Source organism: Athene noctua, chromosome Z (genome assembly GCF_965140245.1).
Source record: "Athene noctua chromosome Z, bAthNoc1.hap1.1, whole genome shotgun sequence".
Lineage (NCBI taxonomy): Eukaryota > Metazoa > Chordata > Aves > Strigiformes > Strigidae > Athene > Athene noctua.
Genome location: NC_134077.1, coordinates 89,292,149 through 89,317,243, shown reverse-complemented (window position 1 = coordinate 89,317,243; position 25,095 = coordinate 89,292,149). Strand labels below are relative to the sequence as shown.

The window sequence follows — 25,095 nt, the reverse complement described above, 5'->3', positions numbered from 1 at the left end:
AGCTTCTGAAATTTTTGTCGCAGAAGAAAATAAAATAGTTTCTTAGGGAGAAAAAACTTTCGGAGTGCAGACTTCAAATGTGGAGGGATTCCTAGGTGCCATTAAAAGGTGCCAGGTCTTGGGGGTAACTGGTGGGTTCATTCTTCCACCGGTTGTATGGACCCCAAAGCTGTGTGTGCTTTAGTGAAGAAGAGCAGAAACTCCCTGCGGCCTGGGCAGTCGTTGTGGATGGGTTATTGGCCAGTCCCTGTCCCCCTGGTGTGGCTGAGGTGGATTCACTTCCACTCAGCCTCCAGTGATTTCTCCAGATAGCCCAAATCTCACATCAGGGAGAGGTGGTGGGGCTCGGGTTTATTAAACGACACTTGAAACCGTATTTGAACATCAACATAGTTATTTTCTGTTAGTTCGCAGAATTCAGTTCATGCAGGAGCATACTTTCTTGTATTTCACTTGCCACGAGAAACAAGTTTCTGCTGAAAATGCTAGCGAAATTCATGCTTCTAAAGGCACAGAAGTTCCCTATCAAAAACACAGTACACCACTGAGGGAGTAAAATCCTTATAATTCATAGATGCGTTTACTCAGTTCTGGCCTTGGGAACAAACACCATAAAACAGGATTGCAGATCTTACGCATAGACATATTTGGGTTGCTAATTATAGAGAGATGTAAAACATTAATTCTTTTCAAAACTTTTCTGCTCAAAAACTCAAAAATGTGGTAACAGCTTATCTGGTGGGTTTTTTTAGCTTTGAACATTGATTTGTTTAGTATAGCTGCTCCGGCACCAAATTAACAAATAGCAGAGTAAAACATCCTAATGGCATGTTTTATACTTTCCGACATAAAGACACTATATATGGTGGGGTAAGGTTAATACAGGTCTGCATGCAGATAGATTCGGACCTAATGCAGTGAGGAATTAGAAGGCAGTAACGGAAAGGAAATGAAGAGTTTATTGTTTTTATAGCTCTAATATCCATTAAAAGTTAGTAACACAGCAGGTGACAGTTTGGGTAAGTGTAAAGTGAATGTTTTTAAATAAATAGCAGTTGGGTGACCTGGGATGTCAGGGCTCTAGACAAGGGTGTGTGTTTGTCAATATATCCTACATGTTTTACAGACTCCTCAGGGAACAGGGGAAGATACAATTTCACCTCTTCTGTGCCAAAACATTTTAATTATATCTTCTTCCAAGTACAGCGGTTCAGTAACCAAGGAGCTGACATTGATGCATGTGTTGATAAAGCTGCAAACATTCAAAATGAGATTAACAAAGATTTTGAGGAAAGGGTGACAGCTAATTTTGCACAGTATTCTGCATCTAATTCAGGTCAGTGTAATGATAGAATATTTTATAACTGTTGTGTCATCCAGAGGGACTTTTATGATGCTTTGTGTTTTTGAGGATTTGTGTATATGAAAGTATAGTTCTTAATACATCATTCAAACAGGTTATAACTTTTTTATTGAACATCTATTGGTTGTAGCCATAAACAGGAATAAACTTCAGCATTTAGAAGCAATTTTATATATCCATCAGCATTCATCACGGTAATAGGTTCCTTTTGTCTAATTCACCTTGAAAGTATTGACTTCAGATGTGAAATGGAACCAAAATTACCGTGCCCGTTTTGTGGCTTTGCTTAATATTTGCAAAAAGATCAGATGGAAAGTTATATTAAGTGTATTTAAATAATCAAACTGTAGTTTCTTTGTATTGTGTGAGACCTTTTGAGAACATCTCAATGTATTTCTGCTCTATTCTCCTCTGTGTTTGAAGGCAACTGACATTCTTCTTTCACTTTTCTTTTTGTTTGTGAAATTTTCTCCTTTTTTTTATCCACTCACTTCTCCATCTGCTTTCACTTTTGTTTGCTTGGGCCGTCTCTCATCCCAACTTGATAATGAGGAATGCGGTGTGACCCTGACCTCTATCAGCCCATGCATGACCTTCTGACTCCCCCACATAACCTTTGACCTTCTCTTTGACAGCTTGATTAATTACCCTGTGTTATGATTTATGAGTAAGTGCTATGTAAAAATAATAGACAACAGGTGGTCCTCTAAAAACTTTTTGTGGCATGTTTTCTTTTCCTGCCTCACTTGATGAGCTATTTTAAGTTGGGGACTTAGTGGGACAATGTGTGTTTGGCAGTAACACAGCATTTTTACACACTTGGACACGGTGCTGGAATTCAGGCAGCCGAGGTGTAGCCGGGGATGGAAATATCGCAAAGTATTAGCAGGGCGCAGTTGCCAAAATGTACATTGGGTGGAAACAGAAAGCGGAGTCAACTGACATTTCAGGCGTTTCAGTCTCAGGTCACGTCTTGAGAAAATTGCTCAAATAATGGAGGGGGCATTTTTCAAGCTGAGCTGCATCTCCAACAGCTATGTTTACTTTAACGCTTCACTAGTGACTTCTGATTGGTTGTCATGACCTCATCCCACTGTTGCACCTACGATGTCGCAACAGTGACATAGATGTACCCTTCTCGTGGAAAAAGATGGGAAATGAACAGAACATACATCTTTCAGAAAGATGAATGGACGTTGCTGTGTCCGTTTTAACCACGGGCAGATTTAAGAGCTGAGCACTCTGAGTTGCATTTCCCCTGGGAATTAACTCCGGTCTTGTTGCCAACGATCCAAATAGAAACCTGAACTTGAAAAATCAGGTTGATAAAGCTTAGGAAAATGATCTCTTTCAGACCCTCTCTCGCAGCCCAAAAAGGTAGTTACGCAGGTCAAAAGATTCCTCTCCAGCCCTGACCTCTCTGGTCACATATGGTGTCCCATCTTGGTGGATTAATATGCAGAGCTGAATGCTTTCAGCTCATTATTCATGTGGCCAGGCAGAGGAGATTTCAAAAGATTAGGAATTTACCTCAAATACTTTTAAGGTTCCTTTTTTTTTTTAACCTTACTCTTGCTGTCAGGGGCAATAATTTTGGCATTCCTTCTGTTTTCGAACATTTCGCTTGAACTTTCAGTAAGAGACCGAAAGTACTGCTCCGTTTCTGGCTTGTGTATCATGGTGGAATACGTGCTGGCGCTGTAGTAAAGGTGTTGTAACCGAGATTCGTGATTCTTTCCAGCTCTCGACTTTGCCAGCCTGCTTTTCCTTTCGTCATCATTCGCTGGCTCAGTCATAAGTATAAATTGTATTTGTATTTATGAACCTGAAAGTGGAGTTTGCGTGCAGTCCTCTACCTCCAGAAGTAGTTGGTGGAGGATGCTAATAGCGTAGGTTGCACTTCATTTACCCTGAAACGTCAGCGTTTGGGGGAATAGCTGTTAATAGGGTGTTTTAGTCTGAGAGAGAAACCGCATCGCCTGAACCCGTAGATTAGAGGCTGGGACTTGTGTTTATCAGTGACTGTCCTGATTAGTGCGTCTCATCACAGACACACTAATGGGGGGTGCGGGCAGGCCTTGGCTTCTGTGCAACATCTGTATTCCCTCACACATCTGGTAGAGCATGGGGCTTGGCTTGTTTCAGCCAGCTGAAGATTGATGGGGGGGGGGGGGGGGTTGCCCCAAAGTTTAGCTTTTTGCCATGAAACTTGGCACTTTAGAGAATGTTTTCTCTTTCTGTGTGCACTGGTGGACACACAGGAGGAAACTACCCCACTGGTACGTATGTTGAAAACGTCCCTAATGTTTTGCTGATGGTGGCACGCTTTAAAAACTCCTGGGTGATGGTACTTACATCCCAGGTCTTAGTAATGCTGTAAGCGCATCATAGCTGAGACTTACGCCTTTCCTGAGGTGTATGCTTCAGAACACAACTTCCATTTAAGTAGATACTTTTTAATGAATGTGATTTTGTCTTTGCTTAACAGTCATGGCAAAGACTCCCTATCTTGCCTCTTGCCTGTTATTAAAGTTTGCTGAAGCCGGTGTTGGTTTTTTTTTTAGATATTAGTGGTCTTGTGTGCTCAGGTTTGCATTGACTTGCACTCTGCTCAACCCCACTGACTTCAGTGAGGAAGTTCCGCTTTTAATTTTCTGAGTGCACTGAACTTCGGTGGTGCCGCTATGCCCACATGAAATGCGTTTTTTAAAAATTAATTGAACTTGGGAGCCGCGTTGTTCACATAGATGTTATTTAGAGCTGAGTATTCCTCTTCAACAAAAAATGCTTGGGCTAAGGCTGAATGAGAGAGGTTGTAATTGGGTGCAATTTTACCAGTCATTTTGTTTTTCCCTGTTGCTTTATACATGTTACTCTCAAATCTTCTTTCTGGTGCCATTGTTTACATCTTACAATTTAAGATGCAGAAGTACAAGGGAAAGGGAGATACACCGTGTCATGTGAGCAAAACGATCTGGAAAGAGATCACTTTCCTAAGAGAAAGTCTTAGAAATTATAAGACTTTTTTTTTTTTTTTTCTCAATTATGTCAAAACCTCTCTCAGTTATTAGTTATTTTAATTGTACCAGCAGGAAAGGCCTGCTATCTGGGAGAAATTTAAAAAGAATGGAAAGGCAGGCATGCTACACTGCTTAAAATATAATTGTTAAAAATCTTTTAATTGATTTATGAAATAGTGGATTTAAAAATGGAATCATATTTCATCTGTTGATGTCTGTGTGAAAAATTGGCATTGTGTCCTCGTAAAATTGGACAAATGAGTCATGTAATTTTCAGTTACATAATCAATAACTTAGACAAATTCTACTTCTTTGATGATTTATGTGTCTGTTTTGTGGTCAGTTTAAAGTGGACACAGAGTTTCAAATCCCTGTAACACTCGTAAGCCTGCAATAAACACATGAATTTGCATTTGGCATTGTGTAGAAAGCAAAACGAATCGATAGGCAGAACGTCTCTGCTCAGAACAAGCGGGTCAAGAAGATGAACAGCACAGCGAGCCCCAAAACCACCAGCCTGCCAAGTACCGCGAAAACTTGGTCCTACTCTGCCACTAGTGAGCTCAAAAAACCATCCTTTCCTCTGAGGCGTGTAATTTAGGGACGTTTGATAAGTATTATCCTCCCCTGAGATGGATTTTGGGCTTTGAATTTTCCGAGTTGGTTGTTTTATGAGTTAATGGTAGAGTGGTGTGTGTTAACGTGACCAGTGCTGGCGTGGGTAGATTTTTTAAACTTTGTCTTCTCCAATTTTCCGTTTTCCTTTGCCCTCCCCCCTTTGTTTATTTATCTGTTTGCCCATTTGTTTATATTTATCCCAGTTCAATTCACTCAGCAGGGAGGGCAGGGGAGCGACATGACAGGAGACCACTTACTCACGGCGCCGTGTCTAGCGAGGAGGCAATTTTCTCTTTGGCCTGTGGTGACCTTTTTTGACTACGTCCCTTACGCCAGAGACAGTGTCCTGAATGCCTCTATTTCACCCTGTTTAGCAGAGTGCAACCGTGCCCTTTAACTTGGTTTTTGGTGGGAGGAGAAGCTACAGCAGACGTTTGAGAAGGGCACAAGGACGAGGGGTAGGAACTCCCTTCAGATGCGATTTTGATAACTAGCCGAGTGTGTCCAACTGTAGAAAATCACCGAGTGACAATCTGTCTACCTGACAGTAGCCACAATGCGCTACAAGGTTTGTGAATGGCTCTACAGATTAGAATAAAGCAAGCCCAAATAAAGTATCTTTTGTTGGCCTGGGCTTGGTTTGCTCTGGCCAGCTAGGTATGGGGACCTCTTTGATCCTCGTGCCTAGCCCAAGTGCAGAGTGAAGCACCAAGTGAAAAGCTGGAATAAAGCTGTTCGGTTAGATTATTAATATAGACGTTTCCGAAAATTAAATCTTTATTAAAATTTACTTTTAAAGGACAGCTTGATTTTTGACTGGGAACCCATGGTAACTTTAAGGGCTCATCTGTTAAATGCACGTGCTTCTCTTTTCTCCCTGCATTTGCGATTATATCTTCCACGAATATTACAATCCTTGTGTGATTTGCCATCATTTAAAAATCATAATAAAATGATTGGCTGATTTATTCAAGATTTATTTCTCATTCATAAATTCATGTATTTTTCAACCGGCTCATTTTCTGAGGCACAAAAATGCAGCTGGTATGCTCAAAAGCATCCTGCAGGTCACAAATTTTCTCTGGGTTTGTTGAATACAGGACATAATCCCAGTGAAGTTTTAGAGCAGATTTAAAGATGTGCTTAAAAGTCATCCCCACAGTAAAAGAGTTGACTTGTAAGCAATACCACTGAATCAGTTTTGGTATTGATTCATTGTTACTGCCGCTATTGGCTTCTGCGTGGTGTGCTTGTTGTCAACTAGACAAAAGGTTTTACTATTTTAAACTGCAGTGAATAATTTTCACATGCTTTCTTTAATATATATATATATATATATATGAAAGCCCTCCATCCTTTTTATTTTAAAGGTTTTTATTGGCGGGGTATAAAGCTTTTTATTCATCATTATGTAGAGTTCTTAAAATAATATTTTGCTTTTAGTTCTCATACTGTTTTCTGAAAAAGTCGTATAAAGTGCTTATGAATAAAACAACATATTAAATTATTTTAAAGGTAAAACAGGCAACTTTTCTGACGCTGAGGGATGTGTATGAGCATAAGTGCACACACAGACACATTCACACATCAATATCCCTTTAATGACAGAAATGAAACAAACAGTATTCTTAAAATGCCCTTCTATAATTTACGTTGTGTGAACTTACTGAAATAAATATAAAAGTTTTTAAGAGCATAAAGTAAATGCAAAGCATTTTCAAGCATTAAATCTCCCTTTTCATATTTCTTCTTTTTTTTTTTTTTTTTTTTTTTTGGTGTGTGTGTGTGTGTGTGTCTCTTCTAAAACAGGAAGGCTATGGAGTAATAGTACTGAATCCCAATGAGAACTATATTGAAGTGGAGAAGACAAAAGCCCAAGTACAGCTGTCTTCTGATAGCTCAGATGAACCTGCAGAAAAGAGGGAAAGAAAAGATAAAATCCAGAAGGAAACAAAGAAACGCCGTGACTTCTACGAAAAGTATCGAAATCCACAAAAAGAAAAAGAAACTATGCAGATGTACATTAGAGTAAGTTTCTTTTGGTTTTCTTTGCCCTTCTTTAATGATGTATAGATATGTTTACCTTCCATGTTGGCTAATAAACAGCATGCTTTTTTTTAAAACAAACACATTGCCGAGATGGCATTCAAGAGTTCATACAGAGTTCCTGGCTCTTTATTGATATTTTTTGTCACTTATTGAATGTGAAGTTTTGGAAGAGTTACAAAACATTCCTTTCTAATTTCAAAGGGGAACTTCAAATGAACCCCAGAGGAATTCACTGGTGCTATCAAGAAAGGGGATGATTTAAGGAAGGCTTTGTAAGAATGATTTTATAAACAGAGGTATACATAAGAAACACTTTCTAATGCAGCTCAGGCAACATATGAGCTTCACTTGTCGTGCATGCATTTATTGTATTATATTGTCTTATACTGGGGAGGCAGTAGTTATAGCGTGACAGTTTTTTAACATATTACCTGCTGAATTACTAATATATTGTGGAAAATACTGATGTTCATCTTGTGTGGTAGCAGATTTGCCCTATAATGTATTGTTTTCATATGAGCAGCCATCCATTGTGTTTCAGCTGAACTTCTGAAGGCAGATAAAGGAGGAGAGTTATTAATATCTTAATAAATATTTAAGCTAGAATAGTTCGAGAATGGTGTAATGAGGAAACTCTGTCCCTTGCTCTTTTCTTACTCAGTGAACCTTTGCACTTTGTAATGCTACCAGCATGGGATCGTTATAACAGTGCTACCCGAGGATTTCTAATTCTGCAGGGGGCACAAACAATATTATTTGCACTTTGACACATTCTGCTTCATATACATACTATGCATTATACATTTGAGACTGAGTCATGCAATTTCCAAAGCTCTTATTATGAAAGTTAGCATTTCCATTCAACGGTAAAACGTGTCAGAAACATCACAGTGTAGTGGAAACAGTAAAAATGTATATGCCTTTTTGGTGCAAAACACAAAAATCCAGCAAAAGACAGGTTCAAACCATCTTAAATTTTAACGCGTTCCTATTAATTGTGATTCAGCATAGCAGTGTTTGTAGGAGAAATACAGCTGTACCGGCTTGTTAAAAGGGTTTGTAATCTGGATGGGAGATTATCGCTAATACCATAAATATTACTGTGTCTTTTGAGAAATATCTCAGTACTGAGTATGGGAAACAAAAGGATGCATGTACATATTCAAAGTCACCAACAGGGAACTGGTTTTTCTCTCTGCTGCTTTTCATGAGAGATGCCGTTCTGCCCACCAGCCAGACCCTGCTTCTGAAGAGGAGCGACCAGGCTTGTCTCAAGGTCCATCAGAAGCCAGTGGACGATGTTGCTGTATTGTCCAGAAAGGCGTCTGGTCAGAATGCTGGCCCAGTGTCCTCTTGTTGAAACTGAAGCTTTTTTTTAACACCTTTTTAGCGTTTCCACCTTCTCATGGATCTTTTGCTTGATGAGGCATTAAATTTGGCTTCGGGAGGTTTGACCCCTGAAACACAAAACGCATGACTCCATCCCATGTTCTTTTTTTGTGCAGCTCTGTGCCTAGCTATATCTGTTGACGTTTCCTTTATTTGATTTTATTCAAACAGAGGAAAGTAGTAGTATAAGTCATAGTGAAAGTGTGGGTGGTGGTCTCCTTTCTTCGGTGAATTAACTGAAACTGGATTTTCTGATGCGGTTCTGGTTTATTCTGAAAGAATTCTTTGGGTTTTTTTCTTCCATAGGCTCCAGGTACAGAGAGCTTGTTGAAACAGAATAAAAACCATCCCTGCTTTGGTGTGTGGCAGGACAAATTGCTGCGATTTACTTGCCTGTTGGCGATAGGGTGCCATTTCCTCTGCTGGGCAGAACGGCCAAGTCCGTAGGTGGTTGCAAGAGGAGCTGTCACCGTAGAGTGCTCTGCTCCACCTTCCTGGCCACAGACACGGTTGTCAGTCTGTCCAGTCCTTCACAACAAAATGGTGTAGTGCTGTATTTGTGACCTATTTCTTGCCTCCCGCGCTCGGGTCCATCGGATGACGTGTGTCGTTCCAACAGGAATCACCGTTCGTTTGCACCCCGGGACTTGACGCCAGGCTTACCGCAGCCACAGGCTCTTCGAGCTGCTTTGGGGTAATCTCAAAGGGCAATTTAGATACGGGATTTACGTACTGTGTAGTATAGCATATGTTTGACTCATTGGGCTCTTGAAATAAAACATATTGTCACTGCACAGTAATATTTAAGGACGGTATATGCCTCATGAAGATCTCGTCAAAAGAGTTTTGAGAAACCTGGGAAAGCCTTATGTCCTCCTTGCCAAGCAGGGAAAACTGGTACAGAGAGACTAGATGAAAAATGTCCTCACAAGAAGGCATCAATGGCATCTGACATGGAAAGAAAATTTGTTTGTGTCAGATAAGCTGGAGAAATTGTTTCAGACCGTTAAGTAGTAGGAATAAATATCCTCGGTTATGTTCTTATAGGGTCATTGAGATCTGTTGTGATATGATGAGAAAATGCCATTTGAACAAATTAAAGCTGTCTGGATGATGCTCCCACTTGTGCAGTTAGATTTGCTGAGAATTGGAAGAATGGAACTCTTCCATGGTAGATTTGAGTATTTTGTTTATTTTCATAGAGGAAAAACAAATAGCTGGGATACTCAAGAATATGTAAAAGCGTAGTCTTAAAATACAAAATCTCAAATTGCACTCTATTTTCGTGCAAAACAAGTTCAAATAAAAACGACTATGGGAGTGTGTAGTGCATTAAGCATAGTGCCTGAAAGATCAAAGTACTTATCGTTTCATGCTGGAAGTTTCCTTAGCTATGAAATAATGTACTTTCTGGCATACATTACAGCTTGTTAAAGGGACTGATTTGGTCTGGGCAATAAACATCATGTCAAACATTATGGCAGAAAAACCTGCTTAATATGTTTTGTAATAAGACAGAATTTTTTGTTCTTGAAAACATCTGCCAACTGAATTCATGAGTGAAGACAGAAAATGTCATCAATTCAGTAACAATCTTATAAATTTCGTTTCTTTTTTGTCGATGCAAACCAAGGAAAAAACTTCTTGATAATCAGCATAGACTATAATACTTTATGGAATGATTAAACAAAAGCATTTTACTTTTATATAACATGCTAATGAATGCATATGAATTTTAATACTGTTCAGATTTTAACAAGCATATTGCCAGCAGATCATTTTAAAAGCATCTGTTTTTTAATGTGTTGAATGGAGAATTGAGTCAAATAGCTAAATATGTACATACATCCTTTTAAAAAAACATATTTCTATTCTTACTTATAGATACTACCATTTTTTCTTAGACCACCAGAGGCTGCTGCTGTACACATTGGCTGATGTGATGCTTCCCCCCAGAAACTTCATACCCTAGCCAACCTTCATTTATTACTGAACTAAACTGAGAATTTGTTGATCTCTAACCTTTTTCTGTGGAAATAGATCATACAGGCTTAAATGTGACATGATTATTCCTTCCATCCTCCGAACCATCTTGCACTCCCTACAGATTTTCACATTGACAGTGTCTTGTCTATGTTAAAAGACACTTAGAAATGTAAATCAGTATTTATCCGATTCTAAATAGCATTCACCACTTAAACAAGTATACTGAATGGATTCTGAAATGTTGTTAAAGGAAAAAGTGTAAATCACATAATTTTATAATAATAGTAATTTGGAATCATGTTGTTGCCACCATAGCTGAAGGATATCAAAGAAGTAACAGAGGAAGAAGTAGGAAGAAGGACTTTTATCAGACCAGCTGATGGGGTCAGGTTTTCTGGGCAAAGGGGATAAGCCTTTCCTAGGCCTGCATGCTGTGAAGTTTGTCCTTCTTTTTCCACCAAGCTCAGCTGCCTTCATAATCCTTACTGCAAGTATTATTTTTACTATAGCACGGCCTATAGCCGCGCTGTTTATACCAGCACCATATCAATGAAATAATTCATTTTGAATGTAACATACTTCTCATAAATTCTACCATTTTCTGCGAGGGATTAAATAGAAGAAGATCATGTGCAACTAATTAATTTGTTTTGCTAAAAATGGATGCATCGGAATAATTTGTGCCAGTATTCAGGAGAAAGTGGTAAGAGGCAGGTTTATTAATACGCGGTGAAGTACGCAGCGGGTGCTGGCGGGCAGGAAATCCTGGCAAGCGCGCGAGCGCCGTTGTGCCGTTTCTGCTGATTGTTCGGTGCGGCTGACACGAGGCATCTCCCGACCGAAGGGCGCCGCGGGACGCCCGCTGGCGCGGGGTGACCTCTGGGAGCCGGGCTTCCCCGGTGTCCCGACGCGGCTGGGAGGGGACAGCACGGCCCTCCCTGGGCAGATGCAGGTTCCTCCTGCCCACCCCGTGACTTGGCAAGGCCCGGAGACGGTGTGGCGGCGTTGGCGTGCTGCTGAGACCAAGCTAATAAGCCCTTTATTCCACCAGAGGAGGCAAAATGACAAGCGCTAAGCGGGCAGCTCCCGAGAGGTGTAAGGGACATGCTCCAGCACGGAGAAACTCGGTGGCAGAACTTGGGCATCAGGGCTCAAACCTCCAAAGTCTCAATATGGTGTTAATAGCTCAGTGCCTTTTTTTTTTTTCCTCTTTTACGACTGTAAGCGTTGCTTTACCTGTACCTCCAAAGTAAGACATTTTTACTTTGTCCATGTTTACCTTTTAAAGCCCGTTACATCCTTATGTTCTTGGGAAATCCCTTTCACTTCTACAGCAAAATCACGCTGGCAATGGAAAGCTCGTGAGAACTGCTTAGAAACTACTACGGCTTCATTTTTGATCCCAGAATCATTCAGGTGGGAAAAGCCCCTAGGGATCATTGAGTCCAACCCTCGGACCGACTCTACAAAGTTCTCCCCTACTCCACTTCCCCCACAGCTCATCCCAGCGGCCCTGAAACCCCCCCAGGGATGGGGACTCCCCCCTCCCTGGGCAGCCTGTTCCACTCTCGGACCACTCTTGCTGGGAAACGTTTTCTCCTCCTGCCCAGCCTGAGCCTCCCCTGTGGCAGTTTCCAGCCGTTCCCTCTTGTCCTGTCCCTGATCCCCTGGGAGCAGAGCCCAGCCCCAGCCTCTCTGCAATGTCCTTTTCCTGTTCCTGCCCCATGTACTGCCAGGTGCTCAGAGTTAAAAAAACGTGCAGTTTGGGTGCTGGGGTGTGAATGTGTGGTGACATTCTGGGTGCCACAGGGTATGTGGGACACGTGGAGAGATCTGGCCGGTGTCCTGTAGGACCTGCACCACCCTGGAAGCCAAGCAGAGGACACTGAAGCATGTACAGTGGCACTGGCCACCTACAGTTAGGTTTCTGTGTCATTCCTAAAGGGTCAGATAAGCTTTAAGTTCTGAAAATACTTTATAACAGGTAAAATACTTCTATTTCATGTTTCATCCCATAGATACTACAGTGAACAGGCATCTTACATTAAATAGCTAAAATATCTGGAGTTTAAACGATAGTATTCAGTAATTTGTGCAGAGGCTATTTAGCTTGTGCAGTTAAATTAGCTATTTTTAAAAATCCTGAGGTTGTAAAGACTTCTTGAGGTATGGTTTGCATCTACTAGTCCGGAAAAGTTATACTTGTCTTCTTTTCCTTGAGCAAGTGAGAAATCAGAGACGCAATCACTGAAGGAAGATTCTTCTCTTCAAGAGCACCACTGGCTCTTCTTTTTGCCATACCCTCTCTTTGTTCTGCGTTTCACAAGTATGGTTTAATCAAAGAAGAGGAATAAATCGGGGCCATCTAGCTTTGGTGTCTTTCAAACATTCATTACATGATGCTGACAAAATGTGCATTGTTAGATCCAGCTCCTAAAACGTGAGGCAAGCCGTGTGAGTTTCCAAAAGAAAGAAGCAGCTTGTGTCTCTCCTCCCACCACGAGCTGTGCGGTGCTCCTGTTGTGCTAAAAAAGACCATTTCTCACAGGTCAGATGAGTCCTCCTTCCTTTCAGATAGGATTCAGGCTTGGTAAACCTGGCCAGTTAGGGAGCTAATGGTAAAGAAAACTAGCTCAGCAGAAAGAGGACGTTCTTGTTGAAGGCAAAGGTGGATAAAATTATTTAAACTTCTTGTGCTCGGATACTGCCTGTCTTTGTAGAGCCATCTGTAGAGCGACCAGGTCTTCTGGTCCATCCTCCTGCCAGTTCAGATTGCTCTCTGCAAGTATCCTTTATCATCTCTCTAACAGAGTCAGAGGATAATATCCTTTCAGCTGATACCCAAAACAAGGATAATATCCTCTAAGCTACTGCACACAGTTGCACATTTTAGTCTAGATTTCAGTGTGTTTGGGAAAACTGGCAGAAGACATTTAGCAAGAGCTCAAGTGGCAGCATACACCTTTTTGCAGAACTTTACGTGTTTTTTTTCTTGGGCTCCAGTCAGCCATAAGACCCGTGATGCAGTAAGAGATGATGAAAATTAATTTCTGAGATACATATAGTCATCTTAAGATGAATGGTGCTGTTGCAAAATAACCCTTTTCTGTAGGGACATGCTACCCCATCCCGCTCCTCTAGAAATATTTATGGGTTTGGGGTAGGGGGATATGAGGACTGTACCACAATGCACGGAGGTCAGGGAAGCAGCATTTGTGGAGTCCAAGGAAATTAATGTCAGCAGACAGGGAACTGGGGCACAGGATACGTAGTGCATTCAGGGACGTTGTTTTCACCTCATCTAGTTTCAGAAAACAAACTGAAAATTCTGGAAGAAATAAGGGAGAAAAAAAAAATCTAGCTTTGGGGATTAAGATAAATCTGGTGGTTCCTCTGTGGTGTGTTTGGCTGCCTGCAGCGGTGACGGCTGCCAAAGGGGCTAGACGTAGTGGAGGAAATGGTGGCATGGAGGAATGTGCAATAAGCTGCCCAGAAAAAACGTCAGTTTCTACCCTACAATTCACAGGTGGCTGATAGTTTGAAAAATTAATTATTACAGGCCTTTCATTTGTTACATTTTAAAGTCCTTGCAAGTTATTTTACCAACTAAAATCCTTTTTGTGAATTAACTTACTGTGCAGTGTTATTTTGGATTGTTTACCTCTTGAGAACAAGGTTTATCTTTTTCATCAGCTCGTTGTCATCCCTGTACAGGCAAAGAAATATGTCTCATTGTGAGCTCGGAGGAGAATGGAGTCGTGACCTCCATTCTTGCTATGCCTTAGTGAACTCCACACCTGATCAGCACGCCCTGAGAACTACCTTTTACCAACTTCAGAGCTGTTAACTTCATTTTCATAGTGTCCAGGCAGAAGTCTTTCCTAAGATAGTCAATTCTACAGTATCTCCAGTCATGAACTCATCTAAATTTTGAGAAATCTTCCCGTTCCTCTCGTGGCTGAATCCTTGTTTTATCCTTCTCTCCCTGGCTAAAAGGGGATGCTAAACTGATCAAAAATGCTTTTTGTCTTCTGTGGTGGGTGGTGTCGGTAGCAGGTTTTTCTTCCCCGAATGGGCTGCATGCTGTGCAGCCACACTCAACTACACTTTGTTATTTAACAGTTGATTCTCATTCTTTTTCTCTGCATTTTTTGATCAGTACTTGGCAAGGGTGAATTTGTCAATACACAATGAAGTATCTTTTTTATCAAGTAACACTCGAATTTTAGTTAGTTTTCCCAATAGATGGCACTGCTTGGAGAGAAACTACTAAATAAAGTAAGACAAAGGTGCATTTAGAACCACCAAGAGTTAATGTGTTAGGAGCCTTGAGTTTTCCCGGGCTCTTGAGCAAGTTTGGGAGCTCCTAGTTCAGTACTTTTAGCAAAAGCATGGAGTGAGGAAAAGCATCACAACTATATTGAGAAAGTTCTTCAGAAAGGAGGGGACGAACTGACTGGGTCAGTAGCTTTTGACAATCACAGTTCTTCCACTGCTGGTGAGCAGTGTGAGTAGTTACAGGGATTGCTCATCGGGGTCACACGGGCTCCAGTTGCTGTTCTGCCATGAGATCGTGTAGCTGGAATCCTTCATTCACCACCAGCATGTGCTGAAATCATTTCCATTGCATCCAACCAAGTGTCAATTCTTTAGTTCCCTAATAAAATGCTGCTCCTGGTTGCTAAGCCTCTACACCTCTGAAAAAAAAAAAAAAAAACAACCACAACAAAATAAAACAGCAAAAATATTACCTCTGCTTTTATCATGTCCTTACTGAATTAGGGAGTGAACGGAAGAGTTGCTCTGTCCCAGAAGACTTGCTTTGCAACTTACACGTTGTCTAGTGCCGCTTAAATTTGAGCCAGTCGTGGCACCTGCAATGCAGGGTGAATTACAGGGGGTAGTTCCCCCTTACACACACACGCAGGCACTACCTACACTAAACCACACAAACCCCACAGGTGTTCTTGTGCGCTCAGCACCCTGCAGGCTGCGGGGCTCTGACACAGTGTGTGCAGGTGTAGGATGCATACGACTGGAAAGCTTCCTCCTTACCAGAATCACAGTTTTAATCAGTACGTCCAGTCATATAGTACAGCAAGAAATGTAAAATGTTGTTATTTCAGACAGTACGCCTAGTACTTCATAAGCACCTGCAGTGTGTTTGTTGTTTCGGACTGGTTTTTTCCTTCCAGGATGGGTTTTCACTCCTGTCTGCTGTCCTTTCCACCTGCTGTGTAACTGAATAATCTGATTTCATGGATCTTGCAAGTTCAGCCTATATCCTAGAGAAGTGGGCAGTTGACATTATCGCTTAATTGTGTCACAACCACTCTGTTCATAACCTGGGAAAACAGAACCCTCAATTGCACGTAGACGTTAAGAAGACATATTTATTTCTTTCAGGGATCTGGTTTGCCGAGGAATTCTTTTGAAGTTAGCGAATTAGGTAATGAAGAAATTTAGCAAAGCTTAGGCTGCGTAAGTAGTTCTGAAAGATTGCTGGGTTTGTCAATTAACTTTGTGGTCTTATCCTTTGATAAGTCACAGCCCTCACACACTCCACCTTGCAGTACACCTCTCTGAGCCTCTGGCTACTCCACTTTTCCTGTTGTTTGAAAAATGAACAAACACATTTGATGACAGGATCATGTTATTCATCATGTGTCCTTTGCACTGGCTGCCAGAAAAGGCTAGGCTTATGTTTAATGGCTGTTGCTTATTTTTAAATCCCTTGCTGGTGAAGACCTTGGCCGAGTATGAAATCCTCCTTGTTGAGATATGTCAAGCTTTCAGACACTGCGTGCTGTTTAAGGCTCTGACTGCTTTTCCTTAAGTGGGCAAATGAGTTATGGCTGTGATAGGTCTTAAAGTAACAGCATCTGATTAGATCATGGAGTTCACTTGTTTTAAATAACCTTCTGCTGCTGTTGGCTGTTTGTTCATTAGATTCTTTTACCATTTTCTTTCCCTTTCTGTTCTGAACTACCCCAACTGACTGACAGAGTTGGGCTGATAGGTAAATGGGTTTTAATCCTGATCAGCACCAGGCAATATCATCACTGGAGTGGAAGTCCAGATACTTGCTGTCATTCTGCTACAGTTGTGGTAAATAACCATGACATGATTTTCTAACAGCACCATGAAGTAACACCTATTTCTACCCCAAAGTGACCAGGCAAAATTCAGGTCTGCTAGCCTCAGCGGTTGCAAAAGGTGACCACAGCCTCAGTTGTGCGGGGGGTCCACAGAGCAAACAAAAGTTGGAAAGAAAAGCTTAAGACATGGAAATAATGTAAATGATTTTGTGTCCGCAGTGGTGGTGGCCTGCAGGACTTCTCTGGAGTGTGTTCAAAGTCGCTCTGTCCCAAGCGCATGTGGTTCAGGGTTTGTGAAACTTCTACAACATATGTTTCCACACTTCTCTGGCAATGGAACTACAGAGTTGGCTCTTTTTGCTTCTGATTGAAAGCATCAGGCACAGCACTTATGACCAGGCCCGGCTGACGCTGCTTTGAGCGTGGTGTTGGGCTGGGTGACCTGCAGAGGTGCTCTCCAGCTGAGGTGGGTCAGTGGTTCTACATCACTGACTTCCACCTCAGTCATCAAAGAAGTATTTAAATTGTGGATCAGCTTCGTGGACATTGTAGAGAGGATAATTCCCCCATCTTGAATATTTGATGCTACTCAGGTTGTGGTTGGTCATCCACTTCCAAAGAGCAGGCTCAGGTGGTTGAGACCGGGAAGCCTACCTGGGGATTAGCGTGGTTAACACCATCTGGTCTCCTACAAGTACTGCTGCAGAAATGCACCTTGAAAGATAAAAACCCTTCCAGACAGGCCGTGTTGGCATTTTTAACACAGGTGTGTTGAGCAGCACATTTACTATTTCTTCAGAGATCAAGAAATTCTCCAAACCAGATCATCTGCTTAAATTTGCTGAAGGACCTTAGAGCAGTGCACCAGTCTTTTTTTCACAGATATCCCCCGGATGTTATTGGCACGCCCATTTTTGAATAATGGGAAGGACACAAGTACTGTCCATGTCCTTTGTTGTTTCTTCAGCAAAAAAGGGGTTTGTCTGCATTGTTAATTTAAGTCCACAAACTTTCGTTTTGTACCGCAAAGCAGTTCCTGAGTTTCGGGAAGAGAAAAAATACCCTGTGACATACAGATTGATTATTTGCCAAGTGTGTGCTTAGAAGAGGATAGACATGGCAGAATTAAAAAGGCTGCACCTTTATTAAAGCATTAGCAAACAGCGGTTTAATTAAGCCTGTGCACAAGCGCTCCTTAGAAGATTTTGTCTACACTGTTAATTTCAAAGTGAGACCTGAATCTATATCTCAGCTGCAGGCCAGGGCGTTAGCTACAGGTTGCCTTGAAGCCCTTGGGCAGGCGCGTGGTTTCTCTTCATCTCTTAAACCCGTGCTCGTGTTCTTAGAAGGTCATGGATGTTTAAGATACTCCCGTCCAGTTTTCTGTGAGTGCTGTTCACTGGAAGAAGTCTGCTCGTGCAGACGCCTGCGTTACCGCGTCCAAAACTGATCCGTGCTGGTTGGTGGAGGGATGGTTCTGGATATTCTGGCGTTGAACTGGGATATCAGGCACAGGGAATGTGATTGCCGTTTGGGGGATTTCCAGGACATCTGGTACCTGGCAACTATCAGTTCTTACCGATCATTGTCAGCTTTATTACTGAACAAGATTTAAGATTTAAAATATGTTAGTACAGAAATATTTGCCCTAACAGAGCTAAACTACAAAAATAGCAAAATATATTAAACATGGGTTGTTAAACAGCGTTCAACTGTTGTTAACCATAAGAGCTATCAGAGCTCTTCCAAAGTCTCAGTTAGCCTGAGGATCTGATTAATCGGCTCCTACCAGGACATCCAACGTACCCAGACTGCTCTTGGGGTTATTACAGCTTTTCTGCTGCCACCATCAAGAACAGATCCTGTAGTTGCCTGAGTCCATTCTTCTGCACAGTCTCTTCTCCAGGTACAGGAGGGGTCAGTCCTGCTTCTCTTTTCCCATTCATCCATACTTCATTCCCTGTCACCAAGCACTGGGACATTTCATGGTAATATGGTAATGTGGTGGATCGACCTTGGCTGGCTTTCAGGTGCCCACCAAAGCCCTCCTCAGCTAGGCAGGGGAGAGAAAATACAACAAAAACCTCATGGGTTAAGATAAGGACAGGGATGTCACCCAGCAGTTACCATCGTGGGCAAAACAAACTCGACTTGGGGAAATTAATTTATTGACAGTGGACAACAGAGCATGATGAGAAATAAACAAGTCTTCAAACACCTTTTCCTCCCTTCTCCTGTCTTCCAGGGCTCAACTTCACTCTTGATTTCTCTCCCTCTTCCCCCAAAGCAGTGCAGGGGTATGAGGAAAGGGGGTTGCAGTCAGTTCATCACACATTGTCGGTCATTCCTTCTCATTTTCTTCCCGTGCTCCATCATGGGATATCTGCTCTAGGTGGGCATCTGCCCCGGCGCGGGCCTCCCTGGGCGCAGGGCACAGCCGCCTCGCCGTGCTCGGCCCCACGGGCTGCAGGGAACCTCTGCTCGGGCGCCTGGAGCACCTGCTCCGCTCCTCCCTCCCTGCCCCGGCCGTGCCCAGGGGCTGCTGGCACCTCTTCTCAGCGCTCTCTGTGCTGCTGCTGCTCAGTTTGCCCCTTCTCAAAGCCCTCGCCCAGAGGCGCTGCCACCGCGGCTGCCGGGCTGGGCCTTGGCCCGCGGCGGGTCCGGCTGGGCGCCGGCCGGCGTTGGCCCTGCGGGACATGGGGCAGCTCCCAGCACCTTCTCACGGAAGGCACCCTGCAGCCCCCCTGCTACCAAACCCCTGCCACACAAACCCAATACAATGGGTTGTGTTATTTCCTCACACTCTTTTCCTCGAGGTCTTGATTAACGCTTCTGTTACGTACCTTAACGAGCACGCTGCTGGCTTCGCCCCGTGGATGCCCTCTACATCTTGCTTTTGCCACTCACTCAAAGTTATTTCTTCCCTCCCAAATAGCAAGAGGTAGTAAACCTCACAGAAGGGCCTGAGATATTAAGGAGGTGCTCAATCAATAAGACTTCTATCTTCTCCAGATAAATTTTATTGGCTGTGCACCGTCGTTGATAACCAATCCGGATTTTTTTTTTTTTTTTTTCAGAGAGGCTCTGGTGGCACAGCAAAGCCCAGCAGACAGCTGAAATGGGATTTAGCATTTATCAAGTAAATACAGGGGCTTTTGTTAGGATTGCTGTCTGTTTTCATCCTGATGTAATGCTTTATAGCAAACTGATACAAACTTTGATGACAAACATTGGAGGACTAATCTGTAAGACAGACAACATGCGTGCATCGTGATACAGAGAAGTTTAACAAAAGGAGTTTAAAGAGTAGAATTATTTTTAATTAAAGCACAATAAGGCCCAAGCCTCCAAAACCAAGTAACGGTTGGAATGGGTGCAGGTTGCAGCTGTTAAATCCACTTAGTCCTTGTTTTAGAACACTTCAGACAAACGGAGTTGGCTAGTAAGTGATTAAAATGGCAACAAAGAGCATTTATAACAGTAACAAAAGCTACGTCCATGTGGTTTTTTGAGGGTTGATTTTTCTTATCCCACCCGCTAGCATAGACATCATAAGTTACATATTCTGTGGAAGACATATATTATTCCCAAGATCTTCAGTTATCTCTGGAATTTGTGTTCCGTTACCGTTCAGTCTATATTCTCAATAAGACCCCCAATGTTTGGCCTGTGCCACCTGAGTTAGAAGATTGCTCCCAATTTTCCAGTTAGGTCAACCAAAAAAATTAAGATATGATAGAGGGTCAGTGGAAGAAATTCATATCAAAACAACTGCTCACCATGTCATTATGACAACCTGCTGTAACAAATGTGCTTCTGTTCTAACTTATGACAATTAATTGCTAAAAGTAATTTAATCTGACAGTGGCAAGATGTTGAAAGACTCGTGAAGATGTCATAAAAGCGACCTTTCTGCCCATGTGCAACCAAAAGCCATTTTTAACAAGGAGCCTCAAAAAACAGTACAACTTCTTTTGTACTTTGTTAATTAGTTATTGATTTGAAACAATGCTCTGCCAAATATTGTCAGATTAGCTAGACGCCAGCAAGGTCACAGTGTGACAGTCTAGTCCTGATAATCTTATGGTATATAAGAATTCTTTTTTTCCTCTGAACCTTTTGTTCCAATATCCTGAGAATCACATTTACTGGCTTTAGCATTTGTGCTAATTTAAGATACAGCCAAGCTGTCTGTTACATAGTTGGATGTTTTGAGTTGTGAAAAAATGACACTGCGTTAGAGGAAAATTCCTAGTGATCTAATGTCTAATGATCTTCGGCGGCGGCGATGCACCGCTGCCGCGACGCCAACGCCCTCGCTAATCTGAGCAGAGAGGAGCCTGCTTTAATGAAATGGTCAGCGCGAGGGAGCCGCAGGGTTCACGCCAGAGGTAAAACGGGCAAGTCCTGAGGCTGTTCAGTGACTCATCAGGACTAAAGATCATTTCCTAGCTTACATTATTGCGAAACGAAAATAACGGAGGTGGGTCTGGACGGGAAAACGGAGAAGCAGAATTAAGGCTTGAATAACTCGACATTCAACTTTTCGGATTACTGAAACAAGAACCAGCAGAAAACACAAATCTGAATTTCAAATTGTGTTTGTCATCTGCCTGGATAATTATTTCATAAGCTAATGGCAGTTACTTCAAATACAATTAATTATAGTAGGCTACATATTAAGGCACTTCAGCAAATCTTTATAACTGTACATTAAATAAATAGTGTATCAGTTTACTTAAAGCACTGAGCACTTTGCTCTCTTTATTAGGAGAAATCAAATAGCTTTGAGCCTGTTAAATCTTTCTTTCACTTAAATAACTGCTCTTGAGAGTATGTAATAAATAGAGACAGAGACGTCAAGAAGAAAAATACAGGGCGAAGCCGTTCTATTTAGTTTAACTCATGTAAGAGATATAAACTCTGTAACAGAGACTTTACAGCTGAGCTTTGTTCTGAAACCATAGCTGTTAATGAAAATACGAAGTTGTTGTTTTACTTAAATGTGTTGAAGTTTGTTAGATTCATTGTTTCCTGTGGTGGGGAAATCTGCATTTTTCTTGGCCAAAATGCTATTTTTCTTGCAATAGCATGGTTAAAAAAAAAAGAGTCTGCTTCTCATTACAACGTATAAACATATTGAAAGAACTGGAAAGTAAAATAGTCTTTAAGTACTTTAGGAAACAGAAAAATAACACTTCTGCATGACTTCCATTAGGAGTTTTTTAATGTTTCAGATGCATTCATTTCCAAAAAAATTGGTTTTAGTGTTTTGAAAAAGGCATGCAACCACTTAAACAGCGGGCATGATCTCTCTTTGTGTCTTGCAAAGGTAATTCTTTTCGTGAAATTACTGTATTCATTTTTATTTATTTGCCCCCACCATTAATCTATTAATTGCCAGAAATATGGCTGGTCAGGAGCACAGCTGCGAAGGTACAACCTGATTGTTTTAGAAATGCTCTTTTCGTCCCATAATTTGATCACACAACAGGCCATCTTTGGTGATGTTTGTTAACTTTAGGCAGAAAAGTGTTGTGGGCAGAATCTTGACCTCTGAGATTAAGTAGTTTGGAAAGAAAAAAGTATAATGAGACATAAAAGAGATGGAAGGGATACATACCAGTAGTATTGCCCCAGTCTCCGCGTATTTTTACCAAGTGGCGTCTCCTCGGCCAAACAGGTGTATTTGTTATCTAAGTTGGGATATGTAAGTCCACCCACAGAGGTTAGCAGATACCATGCTTGGAGCATCATGGGGATTTTCCTGTGAGTTGCACAGGTATTTGTCAGTAGCCATGGTATAGCTGTGTAGGCAGGAATGGGCTGAGGAGTTGCTATTACACCCCCGGCCTGGGGAGTTTCCCCATGAAGGATTTCCAAGCTTTTTGCCAGAAGATGCTGCTTCAAATTCAGGCTTCCTTCGCCTGGAACTCTGCAAGTCATATGGATAGGGGAAAAAATATTTTTTAAAAAAAAAGCAAAAATCCAAAAGTCTGTCAGAGAGCTAAAAGGGAAATTAGGTGGTTTTTTTTCTAAAGTAAAACTTCCTTTGGTTCATTTCCCTCCTTCCTCCTATTCTCTTCTCCTGCACCTTTTTCCTCTCAGTGAGTCAGCAATGTTCTTGTCCAAAAAAAAAAAAAAAAAAAAAAAGTCATATTTGTGTTTATTTACATTCTTGTCTTAATGATAAAATAATTAGCTTAGGTGACTCCTACTGCATCTGTCAATTTGGGAACAATGAAAACAAAAAGGATACTGCAGATATTCGGGGGGAAGATCTGTTTTGAAGGAAGGCTTTTAACTATTTACTCTCCAGCTCCACAAGGAGCAACTAGCCACTAAAAAGAAAAACAATCAGCCGTTTAAACTACCAACCCCCAAGCTTTTGCTGGAGGTGATAATTAAGAGCCGCTGAGACACTTGATTTTGTCTGAATTTTTCTTCTTTTCGGTCTCCCTTCCTGCACTTTGCCAGAAGACAGTTGGGTGGTGATGACAGGACATGCCAGACTCCAGCAGAAGTAATAACGGGAAAATCCAGACTGGAACAACAGCCTGACAAAGTTGTCTAACCCTGGCTGACAAGCAGATACTTTAACCAGGGAGATGATGCTATAATAACTTCTGAGACTTAATTAATTTAGCCTGAGATCCGGGTTTTACTTTACAAACAGCAAACCCCGTTCCAAGTCACAAAGCGCCTTGAATTTCCTAACAGAAAGCTGAAGAAGCGGGGAGGGCGTTGGAACACAGCAGCTCCGCAGCAGAAAATACCCACCACGCGACGGGGCTGAGCCTCTGCTGCGTGGAGTCACGGCAGATTGAACCGTGCGGGTGGCGTTCGCCGCTTTGCTTTACTCTTTTTACTCTTGCACAGATCTGCGGCCGAACTCGGCGCGCTCGACTTCCCGGTTCAGATGCAAACCTAAGAAATTTCACCTGTAATGCGAGCCTTTTAGGAAAAAAAAAAAAAAAAAAAGCTCACATATTCTTGTAACATCTGCGAGGTCCTGACACGGCGGTGCTCTGAAGGCCTCCTGCAAAGACCTACGTTTGCCAAAACTGAAACACAGGATTAGGTCAGCAATGCATTAATGCAGCTGAGACCACTGGCACCTCTGTGAAGAATACCTGTTGCCGCTGACAACTTCACTTTGTGGTTTCAGGGCATTGTTTGCCTGTTGAAATATTATAAATGAGGGCTTGGAGGCAGGTCCCGTGGCCGAGAGGGTAGAAAGAGGGTTTTGATTTCCAGGGTCAGCATGTTCCTCACCGAGCAGAGGTGGTTGAAGCACTTAGGAAACAGGAGGAGAGAGTGGATTTAGTTGTGGGTTTTTTTTTAATTCAGCAGCAGCTTTAGGGTATTGGTCGGGAACTGTACCAGTTGAGGGCTTAGCTGGGAAAACTTTTCTGGCTTCAAGTTGCTTTGTTTTTTTCTCATGTGTGCAATAAAGTTGTATATAAAGGGGAAAAGTAACCCCTCCCTGCTGCCCTGGGGGAGGTTAGGATCCAAGCTCCCTCTCTTCCCACATATATATAGCATAGTTCTGAATTTTATTTCCTGACCACCATCACCAGGGAAAGCCCAGTGTGCATCTGAAGTGGGAAAAGTGGGGCAGGATCTGAAGTTGTCTTGGATGGTAATTGCGGTGGGAGCTGGGGAGAACAGGAGCCCCAGGGAGGAGCCAAAACACAGGACGTAAAAAAAAAATAAAACAAAAAAAACCCACCACAAAAAACTGGCTAGACACTGTCAGTCTTGCATTAGCTAAAACTTGTCATTTTAAACCTAATCTCAGCCGTCGTGCCATAGCAAAGCGTGGGTATCACCATTTCCTCCCAAGCCAGCCCTTCATGCCCTTTGCACTGATGGTGACAATTTAAATATTGTCTCAGTCTGCCAAATGCATTTTTGTTTTACATCTTTTATTTGGCTATTAGATATGCCAGATATTGCACGTTTCATGTAATACTTACTCATTTAGCAGATCTGTCAAGATTGCCTGCTTTCCTGATAAATTGTCAGGAGTTTTGGAGATGGGACTGCTCTCTAACTTTAATATGATGTGTATTTAACTGCAATATGTAAGACTTCTGGTCCTCCTTTCTGCTGCTGACCGTATACACACAGCATCTATATTACTAGGGCTTCATAAGCAGTACTGGGAATGCTTCCACCGCTGGCCCACTTCACAAATAAACGAGACACCAGAAATTACACAGAATCACCTCAAATAGATCTGGGAATAAGACTGAGATCCGTAATATGAAAAATGCCACCTTAAGTCACTTTGCCATATTGCTTTCCAAAAGGCATGTGCGAAATAATAATCTCGGCTGTGCTGTTTATATCTGCCTTCCCCACAAATGCCTGGACTTAGCTATTGTGATACCCAGCCTCTCCTTCTGTCTCGAAAGCAGCTGCTACCTACTGCCAGGGTGTATCTCTTGCCCCCATCTCAGAAAGTGCCCTTAAAGAAATAATATAGTCTTTTTATTTCCTCAGTTATTCCTGCAAGATAAGTGGAAGAGGCTGGCATTTTTTACATCCGAAGGCTCTTGGTTTAATC

General features: G+C 42.0%; 1 protein-coding gene across 3 annotated transcripts in view; it reads left to right on the top strand.

Annotated features, from left to right (window-relative positions):
* ARB2A (ARB2 cotranscriptional regulator A) overlaps positions 1-25,095 on the top strand; it is a 266,094-nt gene that overhangs the window by 124,029 nt on the left and 116,970 nt on the right. For all 3 annotated transcript variants that reach the window (XM_074932814.1, XM_074932813.1, XM_074932812.1), the window contains one exon: positions 6,811-7,029. In XM_074932814.1, coding sequence (XP_074788915.1) covers positions 6,811-7,029 — 219 coding nt within the window. The remainder of the gene's footprint in view (positions 1-6,810; positions 7,030-25,095) is intronic.